The 22,087-nt window shown below is 44.4% G+C and overlaps 1 protein-coding gene across 1 annotated transcript in view; it reads right to left on the bottom strand.

Annotated features, from left to right (window-relative positions):
* The window catches only part of MYOCD (myocardin), an 86,941-nt gene that overhangs the window by 34,769 nt on the left and 30,085 nt on the right, over nt 1-22,087 (bottom strand). The window contains exons 5-6 of the mRNA XM_006863439.1: nt 10,745-10,920; nt 5,922-6,047 (exon numbers count right to left, since the gene is read on the bottom strand). Of these exons, the coding sequence (XP_006863501.1) occupies nt 5,922-6,047; nt 10,745-10,920 (302 nt within the window). The remainder of the gene's footprint in view (nt 1-5,921; nt 6,048-10,744; nt 10,921-22,087) is intronic.

Raw genomic sequence — 22,087 nt, 5'->3', positions numbered from 1 at the left:
AACATCAATATCTAGATCTATATTGTTGTTGTTAGTTACTGTTGAGTTTGTACCTATTGCTATTTTTATAATCTGAAATTAAAAGAGCTCCGTTTCTTAGAAGCAGGAGAAAGAGGAGGCTCTCTCTGCTCTTGCAAAGATTTAAAGCTTCAGAAACCCTATACAAGGTTGTTGAGTCAGAACCGACTTGATGGCACTTAACAACAACAACAATATATTAGAAAGAAATATATAATCCCTAATTATATTAGCTAAATAATATAAGTTTTCACACTCTGACTTTATTTACAACGGTTGAAATGAAACAAGTGGATGTCATGACACGATTTTCTGAGAATTGGGGGCAAAGATGGAGAGAAAGTGTAGTACCAGCAGTATCCAGAAGAGGGGGCGCCTGAACAGTTAGTTGCCAGACATTCTGATTGGCTGCTTTCCCATTGCAACCGCAAAATACTCATCTCAGCTCAATGTGACCTTATCCAAAGAAGCCTACAACTTGTTTTACTCTGACTCAGCACTTTGCACCCCAGAAGGCTCTTTTTTTCCTCCTGGAGGCTTTTTCCTGGAAACTAATGAATATTAGTAAGCACAACTATTTCGGGGCGCTGGATGCTCTGGTTCTCTAGCTCAGGCATTGATTACTGAGGTTGATTAATCAATCTTTCCACATGCACCTGAAGCATCTTCGCAGGGCGCCCACCAGCAGCTCTGCCCTGTTGCGCTCCTGCAAAGCCTCTGCTTGCCTTGTCTGGGGTTCGCAGCTAATCGGGATCGAGGTCTCCCCTCGGTCCCCTTCCCTTTCCCGCTCCGTTGTCTCCCACCCCTTTGCCTTAGCACAGGGATTCTGAGGATTCCTGGAAGAATCTAAACGTATATTCCAATTAGGATTGTTGTTAAGTGCGGTCGAGTTGGTTCCGATTCACAGCGACCCTAGGAGTGGCTGATGGGTTTGAACCTCCGACCTTACATGGCGCCACACCAGGACTCCATGGCGCTGCGGGTTAATGCACTGGACTGCAAAGTCAGTTTGAATTGCAAGTTCAACGGTTCAAGCTCACCAGCCTCACCTAGGAAACCCTATAAAAGGTCGCTGTGGGTTGAACCGACTCTACGGTGCTTAACACCACCACATCAGGACTTCATAGGGAGAGGTAAAGAAACAACTGAATGCATGCATGGAACTACATACTTTCATTCTGTTTTTTTGAGCCAGGATGCCAAAAAACAAAAATTCAATTGTGTTGCTGTCAAGTCAGACTCATAGGACCGTAAAGAACAGAGTAGAACTGCATCCATCAGAGGGTCTCTAAGACTGTAATCTTTACGGAAGCTCCCATAGAGATGCTGGTGGATTCACACTTCCAGATAGGAGCCAAGTGCTTTAAGCATGGTGCCACTAGGGCTCCGTCAGGGGATACTAACTGAGTTCAGACCAGTTCCCCTCCAGCTGACTATGACTTGTGGCACCCCCCAAGTATGTCAATAGAACTGTGTTCCAGAGGGTTTACAATGGCTGAGTTTAAAAGTAAAATTGCCAGGCCTTTCTTTCACGGCATCACTGTAGAATTGAACTTCTAACCTTCTGGTTAGCACTCAAGTGAGTTAACTGTTTTCACCACACAATGTATTATTGCTAGTAGTGTAAAACTTCATTGCTAACAGAAGCAGCAAAATGGAGTCCTGGTGTGGATAAGCACTCAACTGCAAGGTCGGTTCGAACCATGAGGTCGGTGGTTCAATCTCACCAGCCACTCCTTGAAAACCCTATAGAGGGTCACTATGAGTCGGAACTTACTTGATGGAACTTAACCACAACAATGAACGCAGCAAAATCAAACAACAACAAAAAAAAAACCACTCCAAAGCCCCAAACCCCTTTGGCACTGAGTTGAGGCTGAAGTTGTAGTGGTTATGAATCAGGCTGCGAACCACAAGGTCAGCAGTTTGAAACCACCAGCTGTTTCGCAGGAGAAAGATGAGGCTTTCTGCTCCCATAAAGATTTACAGCCTCGGAAACCTTGTACAGGGTCACTATGAGTCATAACCGACTCCATGGCACATAACAACAACAACATGGTAACCCTGAGTGTCAGATACAACCACATCACAGGGTTTTCTTGGCTGTAATATCTGTAGAAGTAGACCTTTTGTTTCCTGCAGTTAGTGCTGTATGAGGTTGAACCGCATCTTTTGATCAGCAGTTGTCATAGATTGAATTGTGCCCTCTCCCCAGATAATGTGTCATTTTGGCTGGGTTCGTTATTTTCAGTGGTTTGGTTGTTACGTAGTGAAGTCATGTGGCAGTTCTGTGATGATCCCCATGACATGATCTGATGTGATAAACCAATAATGAAAGGATTAAGGGTGGGCTGCAACACCCCCAATCCCATCCCAACCCTGATAAAAGGCAGAGAAGGAGGTCCTGTTATCACCGAGAAAGAGGCCGGAAGTGAAGCATATTCATTGGACTTGGAATCCCTGCACTGGGAGTCTTCTGTTGTTGTTATTAACTGCCATCGAATTGGTTCCGACTCGTAGACACACCGAATAGGTTGGAACCTGGTGGATTTGAACCACCGACATTGTGCTGAAGAGTCCAGGATTTTAGAAGCTTCTAGATCAAAGCAAAGATTGATGCCAATACACATGCCAAGAATGCTGGACCTCCAGATACTAAACACAGACAAGGACCTGTTCTCAGAGCTGGTGATCTGAATTGTGACTTCTACCTCTACGCTGTGAGAAGAATCCTGGTGTGGTGCTGCAGGATAAGCGCTGGACTGTTAACTCAAAATCAGTGGTTCAAACCCACCAATTGCTCCTCAGAAACCCTATAGAGAGTCAATTATGAGTTGGAGCCGACTCGACGGCACTTAACAACAACAAACACTGTGAGAGTTAAAGCCATCCATTTGTGGTATTTTGTTCTAACAGTGCTAGAGCACTAACACGGCAGCAGGGTAAAAACCGCTGGGACCACAACCAAGGTCCTAAAGCTGACTTGGATCCAAACTCAGTACTGAAAACCTCAGGCATAAATGTGTGAGCCAGCTTAGCATAGAGCTGAAAGGAATCAAGGTCCATGGTCAGAGCGTGCGCGTCTTCCTAAAGGCATTTGGCCTCCGATCTGCACACAAACTTGGATCTACAGAATATTCCATCAGCTCGCAGTTTGCTTGTCAGTCCTAACCTGCACAGTGAAGACCAAACTCTGTAGCTTGCTAAGGAAGACAGTTCTCCAAACTCTAAACTTCCTGCTCTCCAATCGTTTCTACTTTTTGCCTAAAAGAGGCAAAAGGTGAGCAATGTTCAGCGTCTTGGGAACTTGGTCTCCTCTGCTCAACCACTAAGGCCAGCTCAAATCTAGGCTCACCTGGGAAGCTCTTTCTAACCCACAGTGATGTCTCTCCTCCCTCCAGCTGCACTTTGCATGTGGCAGCAATATGAAGCGGACTGATCCTGGTCTCAAGGAGCTCTTTAGGACAAAGATGAGGCTTTCTATTCCCACAAAGATTTTCAGCCTCAGAAACCCTGCATAGGGTTGCTATGAGTCAGAATTGACTCTATGGAAGTTGGTTTGGGATCATGGCCACAACTGAACAATGTTACCTAGAGAGGTTCCCTAAATCTATATACTAGGGAGGCTGTGGCCCCCTGAAGAAGGCACACCTCTTTTTATTCTAATGTGGTAAAATGCCCAGGACATAAAATTCACCTTTTTAACCACTTAAAAGTATAAAAATCGAGTGGCATTTAGTATATTCATCATTTTGTACCATAATTACCACTATCCATTTCCAGAACAATTGTGTGTGGCATTGTAGGATCGATGCTGGACTGGGAACCACAAGGTTGGCAGTTCAAACCCACCAGCTACTCCTCGGAAACCCTATACAGGATCGCTATGAGTTGAAACCGACTCGAGTTGGAACTAACCCACATTTTTACGGGAATAGACAGCCTCATCTTTCTCCTGAAGAGCTCCTTGAGACCAGGATCAGTGCGCTTCACATTGTTGCACTTAACAGCAGTAACAGCAACAAAAGGAAGTCCTGTGCTTGTCACTCCTCTTTACCCCAGCCTCCGACAGGCACTCATCGGCTTTCTGTGTCTATGGATTCGACTGCTCTCCAGGATTTCATACGGATGGGATCAGATAATCTGTATGTAGCCTTTGGTATCTGGCTTCTTTCACTTCACCATAAATTTTCAAAGTTCACCCATGTTGTGGCATGTATTGGTGATTCGTTCCTTTTAAAGGCTGAATAATCTTCCCTGTGGAATATTATAGATATGCTATACCTTGTTTGGGGTCCTGGTGTGGCGCTGGGGGTTAATGTGCCAGACTGCAAAGTCGTTTGAATCGTAAGGTTGGTGGTTCAAGCTCACCAGTCGCTTCTTGGAAACCCTATACAGAGTTGCTATGGGTCGGAATCGACTCGATGGCACTCAACAACAACATACCTTGTTTATCGGTTATCAGTGGATGGACATTTGGGTTAGCTTTGTCTAAATGTTCCGATTTTCCTACATCCTTGCCAACATATTATTTTTTCATTAAAACAAACAAACAAAAATTGTAGCCACCCCAGTGGGTGTGAAGTGGGGTCTTACTGTGCTTTGGATTTGCATTTCTCTACTGACTAAAGATGTTGAGCATCTTTTCCTCGGGCTGTTGGGTAGATGTATACCTTCTTTGGAAAAATGTGTATTCGAGTCCTTTGGGACCTTTCTTACTTGCGGACAGCAAGTAATGGGTGAGTGATGGTCCTGATATGCTAGCTGGACTCAGGCTCCTTGAGAGGAGTTTTATTCAACATTGACATGGAGTCCTGGTATGGCAATGTAGGATAAGCACAGCACTGCACTGCTAACTTCTAGGTCAGTGGGTCAAACTTAGCAGCCACTCGTGGGTAAGTCTGTACAGGGTGGATATAAGATGGAACTGACTTGATAACACTTAACAACAACATTAATACACGCCCACTTGAAGCCTGTATCAATAACACATTTCTTTGACACAGGGTTTCACAGTTTTCAATGAGTATCCTTGTGTATTTCTCTCATGGTCCTTATAAGAATCCTACAAAGTCAATTGTTGTTGTTGTCAAGTGCTGTCCAACTGATTCCAATTCATAGCGACCCTGTACAGGGTTTCTTAGGAGCAGCTGGTGGGTTTGAACCTTGTATAGGGTTTATATAGATCTCCAATAATAGTCATTTCAGCATTGATTAGATGGTGGAACTTAGAGCTGAGAAAACTTGCTCCCCACCAATGAGAAGTTATTTGGGATAGATAAAACATTATGAAGAAGGCCAAGTGACTAGCAGGTAGTTTGCTTAGGAGACAGTGCTCTGTGAAGTATTAGCGATAAAAGTTTTAATAGAAAATTCAAGCTTAATAGGAAAGAAAAGCAAAAACATGCTCTAAGGCTTGAAGTTATCTCTTTACTGTGATGATAAGCCCCTTGGTCTGGATTTCCACAGGGCTTCCGGCTTCACTGATGCAAGTTTTATGTAAAGTCTTCAAAGCGATTCCCTTACAGCACATTCAATGGCCTGGTACCTATTTTATATTTCTTGCTTTTCTTTTATCTTTTATAGTACTTGCAACTCCTGGGTGCACTGCAATCAGCTCTGTCTCTTTCTCTACAACAAGGTTCTGGGGTCTTTGAAGTCAGAACATGCTGGCTGTGCTGTGGTCCTAAGGAAAGGCAGACACACAGCCTTCTCCTCCATCGCAGGGCGAGTATCACGCCGTGCTGCACAAATAAGGGAATCTTAGCCCACACCCACCGACAGCTCAGCTCAACTCCTGCCTTGAGATGGACCTAGGCATGGGTCTGTGAGTGTTCCTCAGGTTGCAGAAAGCTCTGTGGGTTAAGTGCTCAGGGGCGGCCATGATGGAGGTTGGACCCTACCTTGACAGCAGGGTGCACGGGCATTGAGGTACCGAGGTGGCCAAGGCCCTGCTTCCTGGCATCTGATTGGTGGTCTGGCTGTGAGGGTGTGCCATTCCTGTCACTTTCTGAGCCAGAAGCAAGATCCTGCAATCCAAGCATCAGCATTATTAGGATGAACAGGGGAGACTGTGTGGCGCAGAAAGGTTTCAGCAGAGCCCCGGACTCACAGCTTTAATGAGAGATTCTGACCCTGGTAGAGATGAGACTTCCTTTCCCCAGGAAGCAGGAGTCCTGCATATACTTTATCATTCAAATGAGGACACTTGTGATAGCGAAAGGGGAATGTATTAATAGTTATTCTAGAAAACAGATGTGCATAGTCTGGTCCTTTCTATCACCCAGAGTGAAGATTCCACCTAATTGGTCTTGAAAATGGGATGGAAAATGAGCAGAGGGAGGAGGAATTGTGTAAGAACTTTGACGAAAGGGAAGAGGATGAAAAAGACAGAGGGGATGAAGGGAGCGGAAGACCCAGGGAGTAATGCAAGAGTTAAAGGAAAGAGAGGTAAATACTGTGAACTGATGGTACACGGAGGGGACGCAATCGCAATCATTGGAATGAAGCAAACTCCAGGATTCGTTGACTGTAAATCATCACTCAATTCACAATAAAAAGTTGAAAAAAGGGAAAGAGAATATTAGCAGACAGAGGGAAAGTGTGTGTCTGTGTTAAAACCAGTCTCCAAACCAGTGGCTGTCTGGTTGATTGTGAGTCATGTCAACCCCATGTGTGTCAGAGGAGAACTGCGCTCCATAGGGCTTTCAAGGTTGTGACCTTTCAGAAGCAGACTGCTAGTCCTTCTTTGGAGGCACTTCTGCATGAGTTTGCACTTAACCGTTTATGCCTCCCAGGGCCTTTTTTGTTAGAGCAATGAAAAGCCTTTCTGGAGTGCATGTTTCTATCCACAGTGCACTTCAGAGCAGTCCTTCTCTTCTCTTCCTCTTGTGAATTCCCACGCTGTCATTGTGACCCAAGGGGGCAAGCCAGGGGCTGCTCATGCCTCCTACAGTGGGAGCAGGGAGTGAGACCCCTGCCCTGGCATCTCCTGGTGTCAAAACATCTGTAGGACCCTTTGTTCTTTGAGTCTCAGCTTCCTCATTTGTCACTTCGGGTTGCTAGGTGACACGGAATAAAATGTTTTTTTTTTTTTTTGACAGATTCCTCTGACTTTATTAGATTTGTTAATATTTTTAAAGCATTGAGTTTATTTCACATGTACAGAAGAGTCACAAAAATAGTCCAGAGACTTCTTGTAAACCCCTCTTCAAGCTTCATTTTAGATTAGCAATTTACAAGACTCAGAACATTTACCCAAACTAAGAATTTAACCTTGGTACAATCCTATTAACAAAAATACAAGACTTACTTAGATTCCGTAAGTTTGCTCACTGATGTCCTTCATTATTCCAGCCCCATTCCAGGATCGCATGTTATGTTTGTCGTATCTCTTTACTCTCCTCCACTCTGGGCCAGACCCTGAATTCTTCCTTTTATTTCATCATCTTGACTGTTGAAGAATAAAACAAACCCACCCCATTGCCATCAACTCATATTTAGACTCATGTTGTTGTTGTTAGGTGCCATCGAGTCGATACCGACTCATAGCGACCCCATGCACAACAGAACAAAACACTGCCCGGTCCTGGGCCAACTTCACAATCATTGCTATACTTGAGTCCATTGATGCTGCCACTGTGCCAATCCATCTCAGTGGGGGTCTTCCTCTTCTTCTCCGGCCCTCCACTTTTCCAAACATGATATCCTTCTTCAGTGACTGGTCCCTCCTGACAATATGTCCGAAGCATAAGAGACGAAGTCTGGCCATCTTGGCTTCCAAGGAGCATTCTGGATGTACTTTTTCCAACACAGATCTGTTGGTTCTTTTGGCAGTCCATGATACTTTTAGCATTCTCCTCCAACACCATAACTCAAATACATCAACTTTTCTACGTTCTTCCATATTCACTGTCCAGCTTTTGCATGCATATGAGGTTATTGGAACTACCATGACTTGCGTCAGGTATACCTTAGTCCTACTGACATCTTTGCTCTTAGCAACCCCATAAGACAGAGACAAACTGCCCCATAAGGTTTACAGGATTGTACATGTTTATGTGAACACACTGCCACATCTTTGTTTCATAGAGCAGCTGGTAGATTTGAACAGATGAACTTTCAGCATCAAGTTCTTAACTATTGTGCTACCGGGGCTGACCTGTTATTTTGCAGAATATTAATATGAATCAATCTGAAACTGAACAAAATGTTTTCTTGCATTTTGCCTGGCATAGCTCAGTCAAAGCGCCCTTTTCCTCCTCCTCCCCTGTGGGTTAAGCAGAAAAGAACTTGTCTTATCAAACTGTTCTTAAATCAGAAACGGAGGAATTTACTGTCAGAATAATACATACACATGGTCTGACATACTGTTTGATGTTATCAAAGAAGTTTGGCTGTGAAGACCAACTGCGGCATGCAGGGGAAGGAAAATTCTTTGATTATAAACTCTTGCACAATAAACATATGACTATTATTTGCTTGACTTTTCATACCTTCTCTTTCCCTTCCATTCTGCATTTTTTGTGTGTGTGCGTCAAAATGTAACATGAAAAGCGACTTGGTTTCAGACAAGAGGGCCCCAGATAAGAATTTTTATAACTACCTCTGACATTTGCCTGGTGCTTTACAGCTTGTAAAATGTTTTCAGATATAATATCCAATTTCAATCCACTGAACAATTCTATAAGGAGTCCTGGTGTGGCGCTGTGGGTTAATGAGCCAGACTGCAAAGCCATTTGAACTTAAAGGTCGGTGGCTGAAGCTCACCAGCTGCTCCTCAGAAACCCTATACAGGGTCGCTATGGGTTGGAACCGCCTCAACAGCACTTCACAACAACATAAGGCAGGAGGGGTAGCACGTCCCATTGCAGGGAAGAACATTGAGATCAGAAAGGACTGCTCAGAACCAGGACTTGAGCTCACCTCTCCCGGCCCGCATCTCACTCTTGTGTGTGAACACCCAGACCCATCTCTTCCGGGCTCCATGAATACTGTCCTGTTTGTTGTTGTTAAGTGCCTTCGTGTCAGATCCAACTCCTAGCAACCCTATGTAGGGTCTCCAAGGAGTAACTGCTGGGTTTGAACTGCTGACATGTGGTTCACACTCCAGTGCTGATCCTACAGCGCCACACCAGGAGTCCCAGGCTGAGGGAAAATGAGGACAGGGATGACTCGATGGTAGAATTTTTGCCGTCGGTGCGGGAGACCTGGGTTCCATTCAAGTCAGTACACCTCATGCACAGCCACTGTCAGTGAAGGCTTGTGTGTTATCATGATGCTAAACTGGTTTCAGAGAAGCACCCAGACTCTGAGAAGGACGAGGAAGAAAGACCTGGAGACCTACTTCTGAAAAGGAACAATGGGAGGTCTACGGATGACAAGAGTCTTCATGTGCAGCCAATCCTGGGGATGGCCTGCAAGGTTACACCTGTAACAGAGGAAAACTCCCATCCAACTTCTAGAGGAGGGGGCTCTGGGGTGCTCCTAGAGGCCACACAGTCCTTGAGCCTCAGGGAGCCTTTGTGCCAAAATTGACAAAGGTAATACCTTTCTGGAAGGGGTTGTGGCATCAATGAGAACATTTCTGCCAAGTGCCTAGTACTGCTGCTGGCACGGAGTAGGTATGTCATACCTGTTGCTGTTGTTAGAGCTCTGGTAGCATAGTGGTTACGAATTGGGCTGTAAACCTCAAGGTCAGGAGTTCGAAACTACCAGCTGTTCCATGGGAGAAAGATGAGGCTTTCTGCTCCCGTAAAGATTTACAGCCTCGGAACCCCTGTGCAGGGTCGGAACCGACTCCATGGCACATAACAACAACTCTTAGAAAAGGGAAAGGACTGTAAACAGGCTAGTACCACTGTGTTTACCATTGTTCCTCACCTCTTGAGAGTTTGCGGGTTTGTCTAGAAATAGTTGAGTGCTGTGTTTGGAAGTGGACTTGGTCCTGGCTGAGTTGCTAGAAACTTGCTAACTGGAGCCGACTGCATTTGCTTCTCCTCACCTCTAAGATCACCTCACTCACTTTAAAGCCAGTCTTGCTGCAGAACTTTCTAGCTGGGAGACTGCAGACAAGAGTTACCTTGTCTCCATCACCTGATCTGTGGAAGATGGAAATGAAATGCATCTATTTCATGGAGAAGGTGTTTAATAAGTAAGCCCAAGAGTACCATACTGGGCATTTCCCTCCCCCAGTGTTTTCTAGAGATATTTTCCACTATTGATCTATCCTTGGACTGGGTGATGCAAATGGCTATGTGCTGAGCTCCTAACCAGAAAGTTGGTGGTTCAAGCCCACCCAGTGGTGCCTCAGAATAAAGGCCTGGTGATCAGCTTCTGAAAGGACACAAATGTACAAACCCTATGGAGTGCAGCTTTCCTCAGACATACATGTGGCTGTCATGAGTCAGAGTTGGCTACAAACAAGTGTTTAGTTTTTGGTTCTGGTCTGAATACACTGAGATAATTCAGGGGCAAGAGACTGTTTATTTTGAAGACTGTAAAGAGATTATAAAGGAGCTCTGGTAGCATAATGGTTATGAATCGGGCTGCCAACCTCAAGGTCAGTAGCTCGAAACTACCAGTGGTTCCATGGGAGAAAGATGAGGCGTTCTGCCCCCCGTGAAGATTTACAGCCTTGGAAATCCTGTGCAGGGTCACTATGAGTCAGAACTAACTCCATGATACTTAACAACAACAACAATAAACCAAGGTGTGGTTTATTTACCTGGATTGTCCCTGGAGGGCCTGCAAGAGTGGTGTCCACGGTTTTCGTGTCAGCAGGGGATCCCATGGAGCCCTGGGGGTCTTCACTTCGAGTTTGATCTGGGGAAAGTCCATCGCTGCTGCTGTCCTCTTCAAAGGCAAATGCATCAGCTGATTTGGAGAAGCTCACCTGGTTACCTGATTGAGTAAAACCCAAGAACAGGGTCAGTGGCTTAAGGAACATCAAATGGCTTTTGGAAACACTTCAATGAGTTTATTCGAATCACACAAGATTTCCTTGGATTTATTTTAAGATCAAAGTAAGAATACAGGTTATTTGAAATTACTGAGTTTTTCATATATTTACTCCAAATGGGAATTTGGACTTATAAAAGTGGTCTGTTTTGGTAGGAGACATGAGTGATATGTTGAAGGGCTGTCTTCATTCATTAACCATTATTCTCAGACTTATCCATTTCTTTAGCTTTTCCATGTGAACTTTGGAAAAGTCCCTGGGTGGTGTAGTGGTTAATTTATTCAGCTACTAAACAAGATGTTGAAGGTTCAGATCCACCGAGAGAGGTGCCTCAGAAGAAAAGATTGGAAATCTACTTCAGAAAAAAAGCAGCTATTGAAAATCTTAAGGAGCAATGCCTACTCTGATACACAGGAAGTCCCATGAGGTGAGGTCAATGCAATTGTTCCCGGTGGTGATGGTCTTGCAAGTCTAAATTTTTTTTTTTTTTTTTAATTGTTGCTGAAATTATACATGGCAAAACAGATACCAATTCTACATGTATGACACTGTGCCGTTCATGCGATTCTTTCCATTTTGTAGCTCTTTTCATCCTCCTCTTTTGATTTGTAGTTCCCGATTGATGTAGACCCACTAGCTAACTTTTTGAGTTGTTGTTAACAATTTGATCCCCTAGAGTAAGTTCCTTAAAAGTTCGCTATACTCATCACATCCTTCACTACAGTGTTGTTGTTTGCTTTAAAAAAAGCTTCAGAGGACAGGTTTCGTTTACTGCTTTCAGGACAGTAGTTTTGGAGGTTCATCCAACCTCATGAATTCCAGAAGGATTAGCGTCCTTGAGAATTAAAATTATATTTCATATCTTTTCTCCTTTTGATCAGGATTCTTCTTTAGAATCTTTGTCCAGAATGTTGCATAATGGTAGCCGGGCACCATTTAGTTCTTCGGACCTCTTGACAAAAGGGGCAGTTGTTCATGAAGATTATTATCAACACATCCCATTTCCTTCTCCTAGTTCTGACTCTTCTTTTTCCTCTCTTTCCTCCAGGAGAACAGAGACCCAGTGTTGTACCTTAAATGACTGCAAGCATTAAGACCTTTGTTGTTGTTGTCAAGTGCTGTTGCGTCGATTCCGACTCATAGTGACCCTGTATAGGGTTTCCAAGGAGCAGCTGGTAAACTTGAACTGCTGACCTTGCAGTTCAAACGGCTTTGCAGTCTGGCGCATTAACCCACAGCGCCACACCAGGACTCCTTAAGACCTTTAGACATTACCCAATGAACCAGGGGATAAAACAGATGTACTAAACATGTTATTAGGGCCAGGAACTGGGGTATCCCATGAGATCATGACCCTAATCCCCCAAACCATGAAATGTTTTGTTGGATATAAGCAGCCTCAACAGCTAGTTGTTGTTGTTGCTGTTGTAGGAAAAGATTCATTGCACTTAAATTCTACTTATTACAGTTATATAATTTAGGAACATTGATTACACCAATCAAATGTAAGCCCATTACCCTTAATCACTGAGACTTTCCTATCACTATGAATGCAACACAGCAATAACAACTCCCCTTCCCCCTCCCTCCCACCGCCTGGTAACCATAATAAATTTTGGTTTCGATATATTTGCCTATTCTTATCTTTTTATGGAATCCTGGTATGGCTCTGTGGGTAAATACACTGGACTGCAAATTCAGTTTGAGTTGCCCGGTTGGTGGTTCAAAATCACCAGCCGCTTCTCGGAAACCCTGTACAGGAACTGTATAGGGTTGGAACTGACTCAATAGCACTTAACAACGACAACAATCTTTTTATATCAGTAGAAGTAGAATCATACAGTATTTGGCATACTACTCAGCCAGAAGGAGAAACGGAATGCTGACACAGGCTATAATACGGTTGGAGCTTGAGGACGTTATATGTAGAGAAATAAGCCAATAACAAAAGGACAAGTAGTGTGTGACCTCACTTATATAAAAAAGAGAACAGGCAAATTATAGAGACCGAGTTTTATTAGTGGTGAACCTTTGCGTTTTTCAATGAAGGGAGGTAAAGGGAAGAATAGGGATTATGAGATACAGGCTGACGCCAAAGGGGAATGCACTAGGAGAATGTCACCATCTCCCTTGGGTTTTATGAGGAGAGACACAATTGAAATGACAGCATGCCACTGGCATCGTCTTCAGATAGTAAGCAGGGTACAAAGCCCAAAATGTTGAGCGAATTTTGCTAATAAGGATAAGCCGGGTCAGCTACTAAGTTTAAATTCCTAAATGTCAGGATTAGTGAATGTTACCAGTGTCCCCAAAGCCCCATTCAATGAAAACATAATTGTTTATAAAAGCCATAAATGTGTCTCAGAAGCTCCGGTGTCATGCTTGCTTTTTATTACTTGGACTGTCTTTTTATTTTCCCTATCTTTGTGTCTATTTTGGAAATCCTCAATGGCTCTCACACAGAGAGGCTCCTACCTTGTAGTCTGCGTGGTGTTTCTAGGAGAATGGAGAAATTGGCTTAGGGAGTGGGGTTATCCATCCAGATGGGACTATAACAACATCCTTATATGTCCCTTTAAGTTTTTATGGCCAAATCTCATCTGGCTTTATTATCCAGCTACACAGTACAAGATGTGCTGAAGTCACATAGCTTCTCTGACATGAATCCAGCCGGTGTCCTTCTAAAGGAATTTAGGTATTATCAGGAAGTTTTCAGCCTGGCATTCTGCACTCACCCTGACAAGAACTTTGGACTCTGGCTTTGTGCAGATAAGAGAGAAAACATGTCACTGTGGGGTTGGAGCTGGAAGTAATGGAACAAATGAGGTGTGGGGCTTGTCATCGCTCTGACTGCTGGCATCTGTCATGGATCCTCATTCTGACATCCAAAGGTGAACTCAGGAAAGAGACTGGGCGAGGACAGAGTGGGTGGAGCCAACTGACGGTGGCCCCGTGGGTGACCCACTAACCTGGATGGGTTCTGGGCACTACCATTTCTGCCCCATGGATCCTAGAGTTACTTATAAAAGTCACTACTGTTTCTTTTCATCTAATTTTTAAAAAATTGTTTTAAAGTATTTCTAACATTTGCCTTTAATGATTATGTCTAATTGTGCCAGGAGCTCTGGTAGCGTAGTGGTTATGAATTGGGCTGCGAACCACAAGGTCAGCAGTTCGAAACTACCAGCTGTTCCGTGAGAGAAAGATGAGGCTTTCTGCTCCTTAAAGATCTGCAGCCTATGAAACCCTGTACAGGGTCGCTATGAGTCGGAACCGACTCTGCAGCACATAACAACAACATATTTATGCCATTTAATGATACGATTTTTTTTATCCTAGAATATATGCACGTCATAAAAATCAGTGGGAGAAAGATGAGGCATTCTGCTCCTATAAAGATTTACAGCCTCGGAAACCCTGTACAGGGTCGCTATGAGTCAGAACCTACTCCACGGCACACACACACACACACCACCACCAATGTATATGATAGCTTAACTTCCTTTTAATGATTTGTCTTCTAGATAAAGTCTCACATTCCAGGGAGAATTCACCAAACTGCAAAGCTGTCCAATTATTCTAACATGTAGTTTGACACATTAAGAAAAGGAGGAAGGAAGAGGATTTTTTTTTTTTTTTCTGTCCTTATTCCTCAACAATTGCACTTTAATTCCTACAACTGACACCAAGTGATGGAAATAGAACTTTGCATTAGTAGTTCACTAGATAGGGTCATTATAAGTCGGTGGTACCTAACAACAACAATGATAATGGCAGGGGTCCCTGGGTGATGTGAATGCCTAATGAGCTCAGCTGTTAACTGAAAGGTTAGAAGTTTAAACCCACCAAAGGAGTCTCAGAAGACTTGGATGCTACTGTTGTTGTTATGTGCCGTGGAGTCGGTTCTGACCCATAGCGACCCTGTACAGGGTTTCCGAGGCTGTAAATCTTTACGGGAGCAGAAAGCCTCGTCTTTCTCCCACAGAACAGCTGGTAGTTTTGAACTGCTGACCTTGTGGTTCACAGCCCGATTCATAACCACTACGCTACCAGAGCTCCAAAGGAGTCTCAGAAGACTTGGATAACTACTTCCAAACGACCAGCCCTGGGAACCCTGGGATACAGTTCTACTCTAATACACACAGGAGTAATCTAAATAGACACTGACTAGACAGCAACTCCTGATAATGGTAATAGAAAAAAGAATACACTTTTGTTTGGTCTCATAATGATCCAGTAGTTGAAGCAGAGGCAAATGTTCTCATTCCTGTTTTGTAGATAAGAAAAAGACAAGATCTCAAACTTCAGTTGTTCAGTGATGGAGCTAAGATTGCAGGCCCAGTCTTTGGAGCCTCAGCATCCCCAGATAGGCAAAATCACTGACAGCCAGCAGGTGGCGTGTTGTTTAGGAAGCACTGTAAGTCAGACTTGCCAGGGTAGGTGACAGCCAGAAGTACTAACAAATCAGACTTAGAAGAAATACAACTGGAGTATTTCTTCAAAAACAAGGATGGCAAGACTTAGACTTGTTTACTTGTCACTTAGAATAGGACATCATCAGTGAAAATGAGGGAAGTGCACGAGGAGATGGATTGACACACAGCTGTGGTGAGAGACTTGGACGTACGGGTATGAAGATGGTCCAGGATCAGCCATTGTTCCATTGTAAAGCCACCATGAGTGGAGTCAACGCAACAGCATAGAAGATGACCCAACGTCTCTTCTTTGTCTGCAGATAACAGTGTGTGAAGGCCAGCTCCGTACTCCACGAAATCTATTAGTTGAGGTTTTGAGATGAATGTAACATCTTGATTGTGAGGGAAAAAGAAGAAACAGAAGATGGAGGATGAGCAGGAGGAAGAGGAGAAGAAGACGACGACGACGGCAGAAGATTTCTGCAGAGCATGATTGTTTTGATGTGGCTTCATTGCTGTAAAGGGTTGGACACACTACTTTCACCCATATATCAGTACGCCTTTCCACTCTGAAACTTGGCATTTGGTGACCTCAGTACAAGGCACCATTTCCCCAACATTGGTGGAAGCATTCCTGAGCTGTTCATTTCCAGCCTTCACACATTAAGAGAAGTCAGGGCAAGCTCAGTCAGATAAGATATGGTGAAGTGACCTGAAACCAGGAGAGAGGGGTTATTTCCTGGGACACAGTCAGAGGGTGGATGGAAGTCTAGTGAGTTTGGAAAGTGGGACTGAGGAGCATGCTCACATTGAGGAGTGGACCTGAAGACTCCCCGGGAAGGCATGACTCATGGAGCCTCAAATGTCAGTTAGTTGTGCCCAGGACAATAGGACAACAGAGGGTGCACTTGATGACAATGGGGAGAGAGGGAGAGAAGTTAGAATTGATGACTGACAGAGCTGGGGTGGGCCGGTGAGGAAGACATTCTCCCAGCCGGAGTAGAAGATGACTTCATTAGCCACCCCTAGAGAGATGTGGTATTTAGGAGGCCCTTCTACCAACTCTTTAAAGAGGCTTTAAAGCTGCTTAAGTCAATGACAAGAAGTCCTAAGTACTGCAGGGTTGTTGTTTGCACTGAGGCCCCAGAAAAGATTTCTAACTCATGTCAAAAAATATGATGTGCTTGGTCAGACTGCCCACAGAGACATAGAGGACCACTCAGGTCCAGGGCAAAAGATCCAGACCCTGCCAATCTCCCAGGACCCTGCCAATCACCACTCACTCACTGCTGGATCTATTGCTGCCAGGGAAGAAAATGAACCAAGGGCAGAGAGCCCAAACACTTGTCTCAGTCCCTGCTGGCATCACTAACGGATACAGCAGAGGGGCTCTGAGGACAAAGGGCAGAGGTTCCCTCTGAGAGGTTGTATGTGGTATACATGAGGCACTGTAGTGGGAGACTCTTAGTCTTCTGTGCTGGAGACCCAGGTTCAATTCCCTGCCACTGTGTCTTCTGAACAGCCAACAGCTGTCAGTGAAAGCTTATATATTATGATGCTGAATAGTTCTCGGCAGATATTGCAGACTAGGAAGAAAGGTTTGGCAATCCACTTCAAAAAGTCATCCCGTGGGAACTCTATGCATCCCAGCCGTCCGATCTGCAATGGATTATGGGGATGGTGCAGGAGTGGACATTGCTTCACTCTGGTGTATATGAGTTTGCCTTGAGTAGAGGGCGGACTGAGTGGAAGTTTCAATAACAACAACATGTGCATGGTGTGGTCAGAAAAGACGTGGTTTCTGGAGTTAGACAGATTTTGCTTTGTTTCTCGGTTCTATCACTTGAATGGTAGGTAAGTAACTCTTGGCAAGTTTTAAGTCTGAGTTTCATTTTCCTTATCTAGAAAATACAGATTAACAAAAGCTCTCAGAGTTTTGAGGATTAAAACATCAGAGTATACACCGGGGCTTCTAAAAGTTCATCTATAAAAATGGAGTTAAAAAATGATGGAATTTCCCCACAAACTTTTTTGAAGCTCCTTTGTATGTGAAGCATTGAGTACTAGTGTTTGTATTTGGGTCCCAAACTTTCTAGCTGTTGTTCTCCTTGCTATTGTCTTTGTTACACATCTCTGCTTACTTCAAGCTTAACCTGGTACCAGGCAGGAGGCCGTCTGTGCTTTGCGAAGGTCAGTATGATTTCAGAGCCAAAAAACCAGACTTGTCCGGAGGTGATCATCCTGGGAAAGGAAAGACAGACCTTCCCAGAGCAAGAGGACGCTGCTCAGGACTTCCTCTCCTTCCTGGTTCAAACCAGGCTTCTGGAGAGAGAAACAGAGGTCACCTTATCTGAAGGCTTTTGGAACAGCCGTGTGTATCGGCTTTGCATTGTGACCCCCGGCCCTTGCGCCAGTCTCCCACAGCGCGAGGCTCGCTGGGACTGCCTGAGTGCAGTACACTGGCTATTGTCCCTGCAGACACTTGGGGCAATGTGATGACAAGAACCTGTTTTGTGGGGCCCTGACTTCATCCTCCAGCTATGCCTACAGGGCTGGCTTAGGCACTGGCCCCTTAGGGATTTTGGCTAGATGGCTGTGAGCCGGAAGTGATTAGATGAGAGTCAGTTGTACTTTACTCTACATAAACATTTAAATTCCAAGATTAAAGAGAGATAATTGGAGGCCTAGGTACCTGTCTGAAGGAGTTCTAGTGGTGCAGTGGTGACACATTCAGCTAACTGAAAGGGGGGTTGTTTGAGCAAGGAGTTGGCTTATGTAAAGATCACAGTCTTGCAACCCCTGTGGGGCAGTTCTACTCTGTACAGGGTTGCTAAGAGTTGGGATTGACCCAATTGCAATGGGTTTAGTAACCTTTCTGTTCAGATCCACAGCAAGGGTTGGAATGCATGAAGTGAAGTGTCCAAAGGGACACTGTTTGTTTATCGACTTGCAAATCTGTACAGTACACGGCAGACATACAGACTCTTTAAACGTGTGTACAGACTGTTTTGTAACAGTCTTTCGGAAGATACGGAAATAAAATCTTTTTCTTATGGATAAAGAGACACATGTAGAAAGAGTTATGGATTAAATATGCTTCTTGCCAAAAGATACTTGACTACTCAAAATTTAGGATGTCCTGGAAATGCTGGATGCTACAAACATTTAGTGTGCTTGCTTGATTTTCACTGTAAGGGTGGAGGTTTGAAGCCAGCCAGAGGTGCGTCAGAGGAAAGGCCTATCAAGCTAGTTTCAAAAGCTCAGACACTGGAAGATGAAGCACAATTCTACTCTGACATGCACAGGGGCCACCATGAGTTGGGCCGATGTGACATTAACTAACAGTACTCCTTATGTAGCGCTGTAGGATAAGCACTGGATTGCTAACCACAAGGTCGGTGGTTTAAACCGGCCAGCTGTCCTACACAGAGTCATGATGAGTTGGAACTGACTCGAGGCACTTAAAAACACAAACAAAAGTAACAACAATAACAACTCTTTGACAGCCTGTCCACGCGTCTCAAACCGTCCCTCAGGTGTCTCCCCAACTGCAGCCCCTACGTGGGCATGCCCTGCTCACCTCTCAATGTGCACAAGACTTCTTCAGTAGAGACAAAGCCTGTCACTTCACCCAGCAGCAAACACAACATCCAGAACAAACCTACCTCTCTCATCTCAATTGCAACAGCCTTGTCTCTTCCCTACCACTCCAACAAGCCCCCAAATTCTCTCTCTTTTCCCACCCCTTTTCCAGAAACTTCCTCAGGAAAGCATTTTCCATGCATGCCTAAAGTGTTTCTTTCTGCCAAGGATCATTTGCACTTTGACAATTATTTTTTGTTATGGAATGATAGATTTTGTCTACAAGGGAGTTATGTCAAAGTGAATCTTTTCTTGAGACCCTGTCATCTGGTTTGTTACATTGTTAGCTGCCACGGTGTTGGTTCTTTCTCATGGTGACCCCCCTTGCACAATGGGATGAAACACTGCCCAGTTGTGTACCATCCTCTTGGTCACTGTTGTTGTTAAGTGCTGTCCCTCAGGTTTCCAACTCATATTGTCATTGTTAGGTGCTGTCCAGTCATTTCCAACCCACAGTGACCCTATGCACAACAGAATGGAACACTGCCTGGTCCTTTACTATCCTCACAATCATTGTTATGTTTGAGCCCATTGCTGCTGCCACAGTGCCAATCCATCTTGTTGGGGGTCTCCATCTTTTTCATCGACTCTCCACTTTACCAAGCACGATGTCCAGGGACTGGTCCCTACTTATAATATGTCCAAAGTATGAGACATGAAGTCTGGTCATCTTGGCTTCTAAGGACCATTCTGGTTGTATTTCTTCCAAAACAGATTTGTTTGTGCTCTGGCAGGCCATGGTATCTTTAATATTCTCCAACATCATGACTCAAAGGCATCAATTCTTCTATGGTCTTTCTTATTCACTGCCCAGCTTTCGCATGCATATGAGGTTATTGAAAATACCATGGCTTGGGTCAGGCACACCTTAGTCCTAAAGCTGACATCTTTGCTCTTCAACACTTGTGCAGCAGATTTGCCTAATGCAAGTTGTCTGATTTCTTGACTGCTATTTCCATGAGTGTTGATGGTGGATCCAAGCAAAATGAAGTCGTTGACAACGTCAATCTTTTTTCCATTATCTTGGTCCAGTGGTGAGGATTTTTTTTTTAAAACATGGAGATGCATCCCGTATTAAAGATCTTTAGCCTTTATCAGTAAGTATTTTAAGGCCTATTCGCTTTCAGCAAGCAAGTTGTATCATCTGCATATTGCAGGTTGTTCATGAGTCTTCCTCCAATCCTGCTGCCATAGTGACCCTGTATAGGATTTCTGAGACTTTAAACTTGTGCGGAAGCAGAAAGCATCCTATTTCTCCTGTGGAGTAGCTGATGGGCTGGAACCATGGACCTTTCGGTTTGCAGGAGCCAATGACTTTGATCCTTATGATTTTTGCTGCTTGGTTTTTAGAAGTAGATCATCAGACCTTTCTTCCTTGTCTTTCTTAGTCTGGAATCTCCACTGAAACCTGTTCTGTGTCACATCAATGCTCAATTCTCCAGTAACAGACAGGTGATGGTCATGTGTGAGGTGTATCAGTCTGGGACTGAGCCCGGACCTACGACGTGGAGCACGAGAATTCTACCACTGAGCCAACATCTAGTTTAGAGCCATGTGAATGACCTATTTGCTTTAAAAGGTGTATGACCAGATAGTGTCAAGACTCCAGAATCTCTGAAGAATGATGAGATTTATAGTGAATGTGAGTATTTTGCTATGAAGTCTGAGCTTTGGGGGCATAGGCAAATAAAGACTGGTATAGAATCTTTTAAATAGAAAGGTAAATAAATAACCCTTGAAAATGGATGATTTCTCTCAGCTGACTTCTGGACCAGCTCTGGTGTAGTGAAAATATTGCTTTCTATATTAAAAGGTTATGGTGATAAATTGAGCTAACGAATTTATAAGTAACTATGGGGAGGGGGGAGCTCTGGTAGCGTAGTGGTTACGAATCGGGCTGCGAACCTTAAGGTCAGCGGTTCGAAACTACCAGCTGCTCTGCGGGAGAAAGATGAGGCTTTCTACTCCCGTAAAGATTAACACCCTCGGAAACCCTGTACAGGGTCGCTATGGGTCGGAACCGACTCGATGGCACTTAACAACAACAACAACAACATGGGGGTACATGGAGTCATGGTGTGGTGCTGTGGGTTAATGCACCAGACTGCAAAGCCGTTTGAACTGCAAGGTTGGTGGTTCAAGCTCACCAGCTGCTCCTCGGAAACCCTATCCAGGGTTGCTATTGGGTCGAAACCGACTCGATGGCACTTAACAACAACAACATGGTGGTACATGTTCTGAGTCCCAGATTAGACTTTTTCAGAAGCCTAGATGAAAGGTGAACACAAGCCCGTAGGCAGAAAGCCTGGCCCAGTCCCCATGAAAAGGAGCTTGTCTACTGAAGTGGATTTGAAGAGTTGAACACGCAGCCTGGGTTCTGTTTTACTTGAGCCAGAAGCCAGGCATATGGACAGTTTACAACTTCCTTGGAAGCTACGGGGCGGTCATGAGCCATAGAGAGATACAGAGAGAAGGAAATACTGCAACAACCAGAGAGTGAACGAAGAAGCTAGGAGTAGGCCCCAGGGTCTCATAACAGAGGCGGCATTTTAGTGATAATGAAGTACTCCTAAATTGTCTGAGGCCATGCTACACACCAGTGTACATTTCTAGTTCTCATACACACTCATTCCTAGGTTCGTATTCAGCATTCTGGCTGGAGAGAATGTGGCTGTTAGTAATTTGCTATGAAGGGGCGACAGAAAATCGAGGCATGTGCCCTGAGATGTAGCCACGGAAGGCCCAAACGTCCTCTAGTGGGAGCCCAGTCAGAAAACTCCATTTTCCCCAACGTTGTCATTCTAGTCTGACAAGCTTATCTTTCCTCCAGCTGGAATTGATAACATTCTACCTGACTCAGAAAAGAGACATGCGTGTCTTAATGACTCTGGGCTGACTGGACGGCAGCTAAGAACAGCAATAAAATTTAAAGAAGGGAAGCAGTGCCTCAGAACTCTGCTCAGGCCTTAGAAGACTCATAGAAACCCCAAATGTAAGCACATCTGGAAAGGCACGTGGCTGGGGATGGTGGTGGTGGTTGTTTCATGTCTTC

Source organism: Chrysochloris asiatica, unplaced genomic scaffold (assembly GCF_000296735.1).
Source record: "Chrysochloris asiatica unplaced genomic scaffold, ChrAsi1.0 scaffold00054, whole genome shotgun sequence".
NCBI lineage: Eukaryota > Metazoa > Chordata > Mammalia > Afrosoricida > Chrysochloridae > Chrysochloris > Chrysochloris asiatica.
This window is presented reverse-complemented; position numbering and strand designations above follow the sequence as displayed.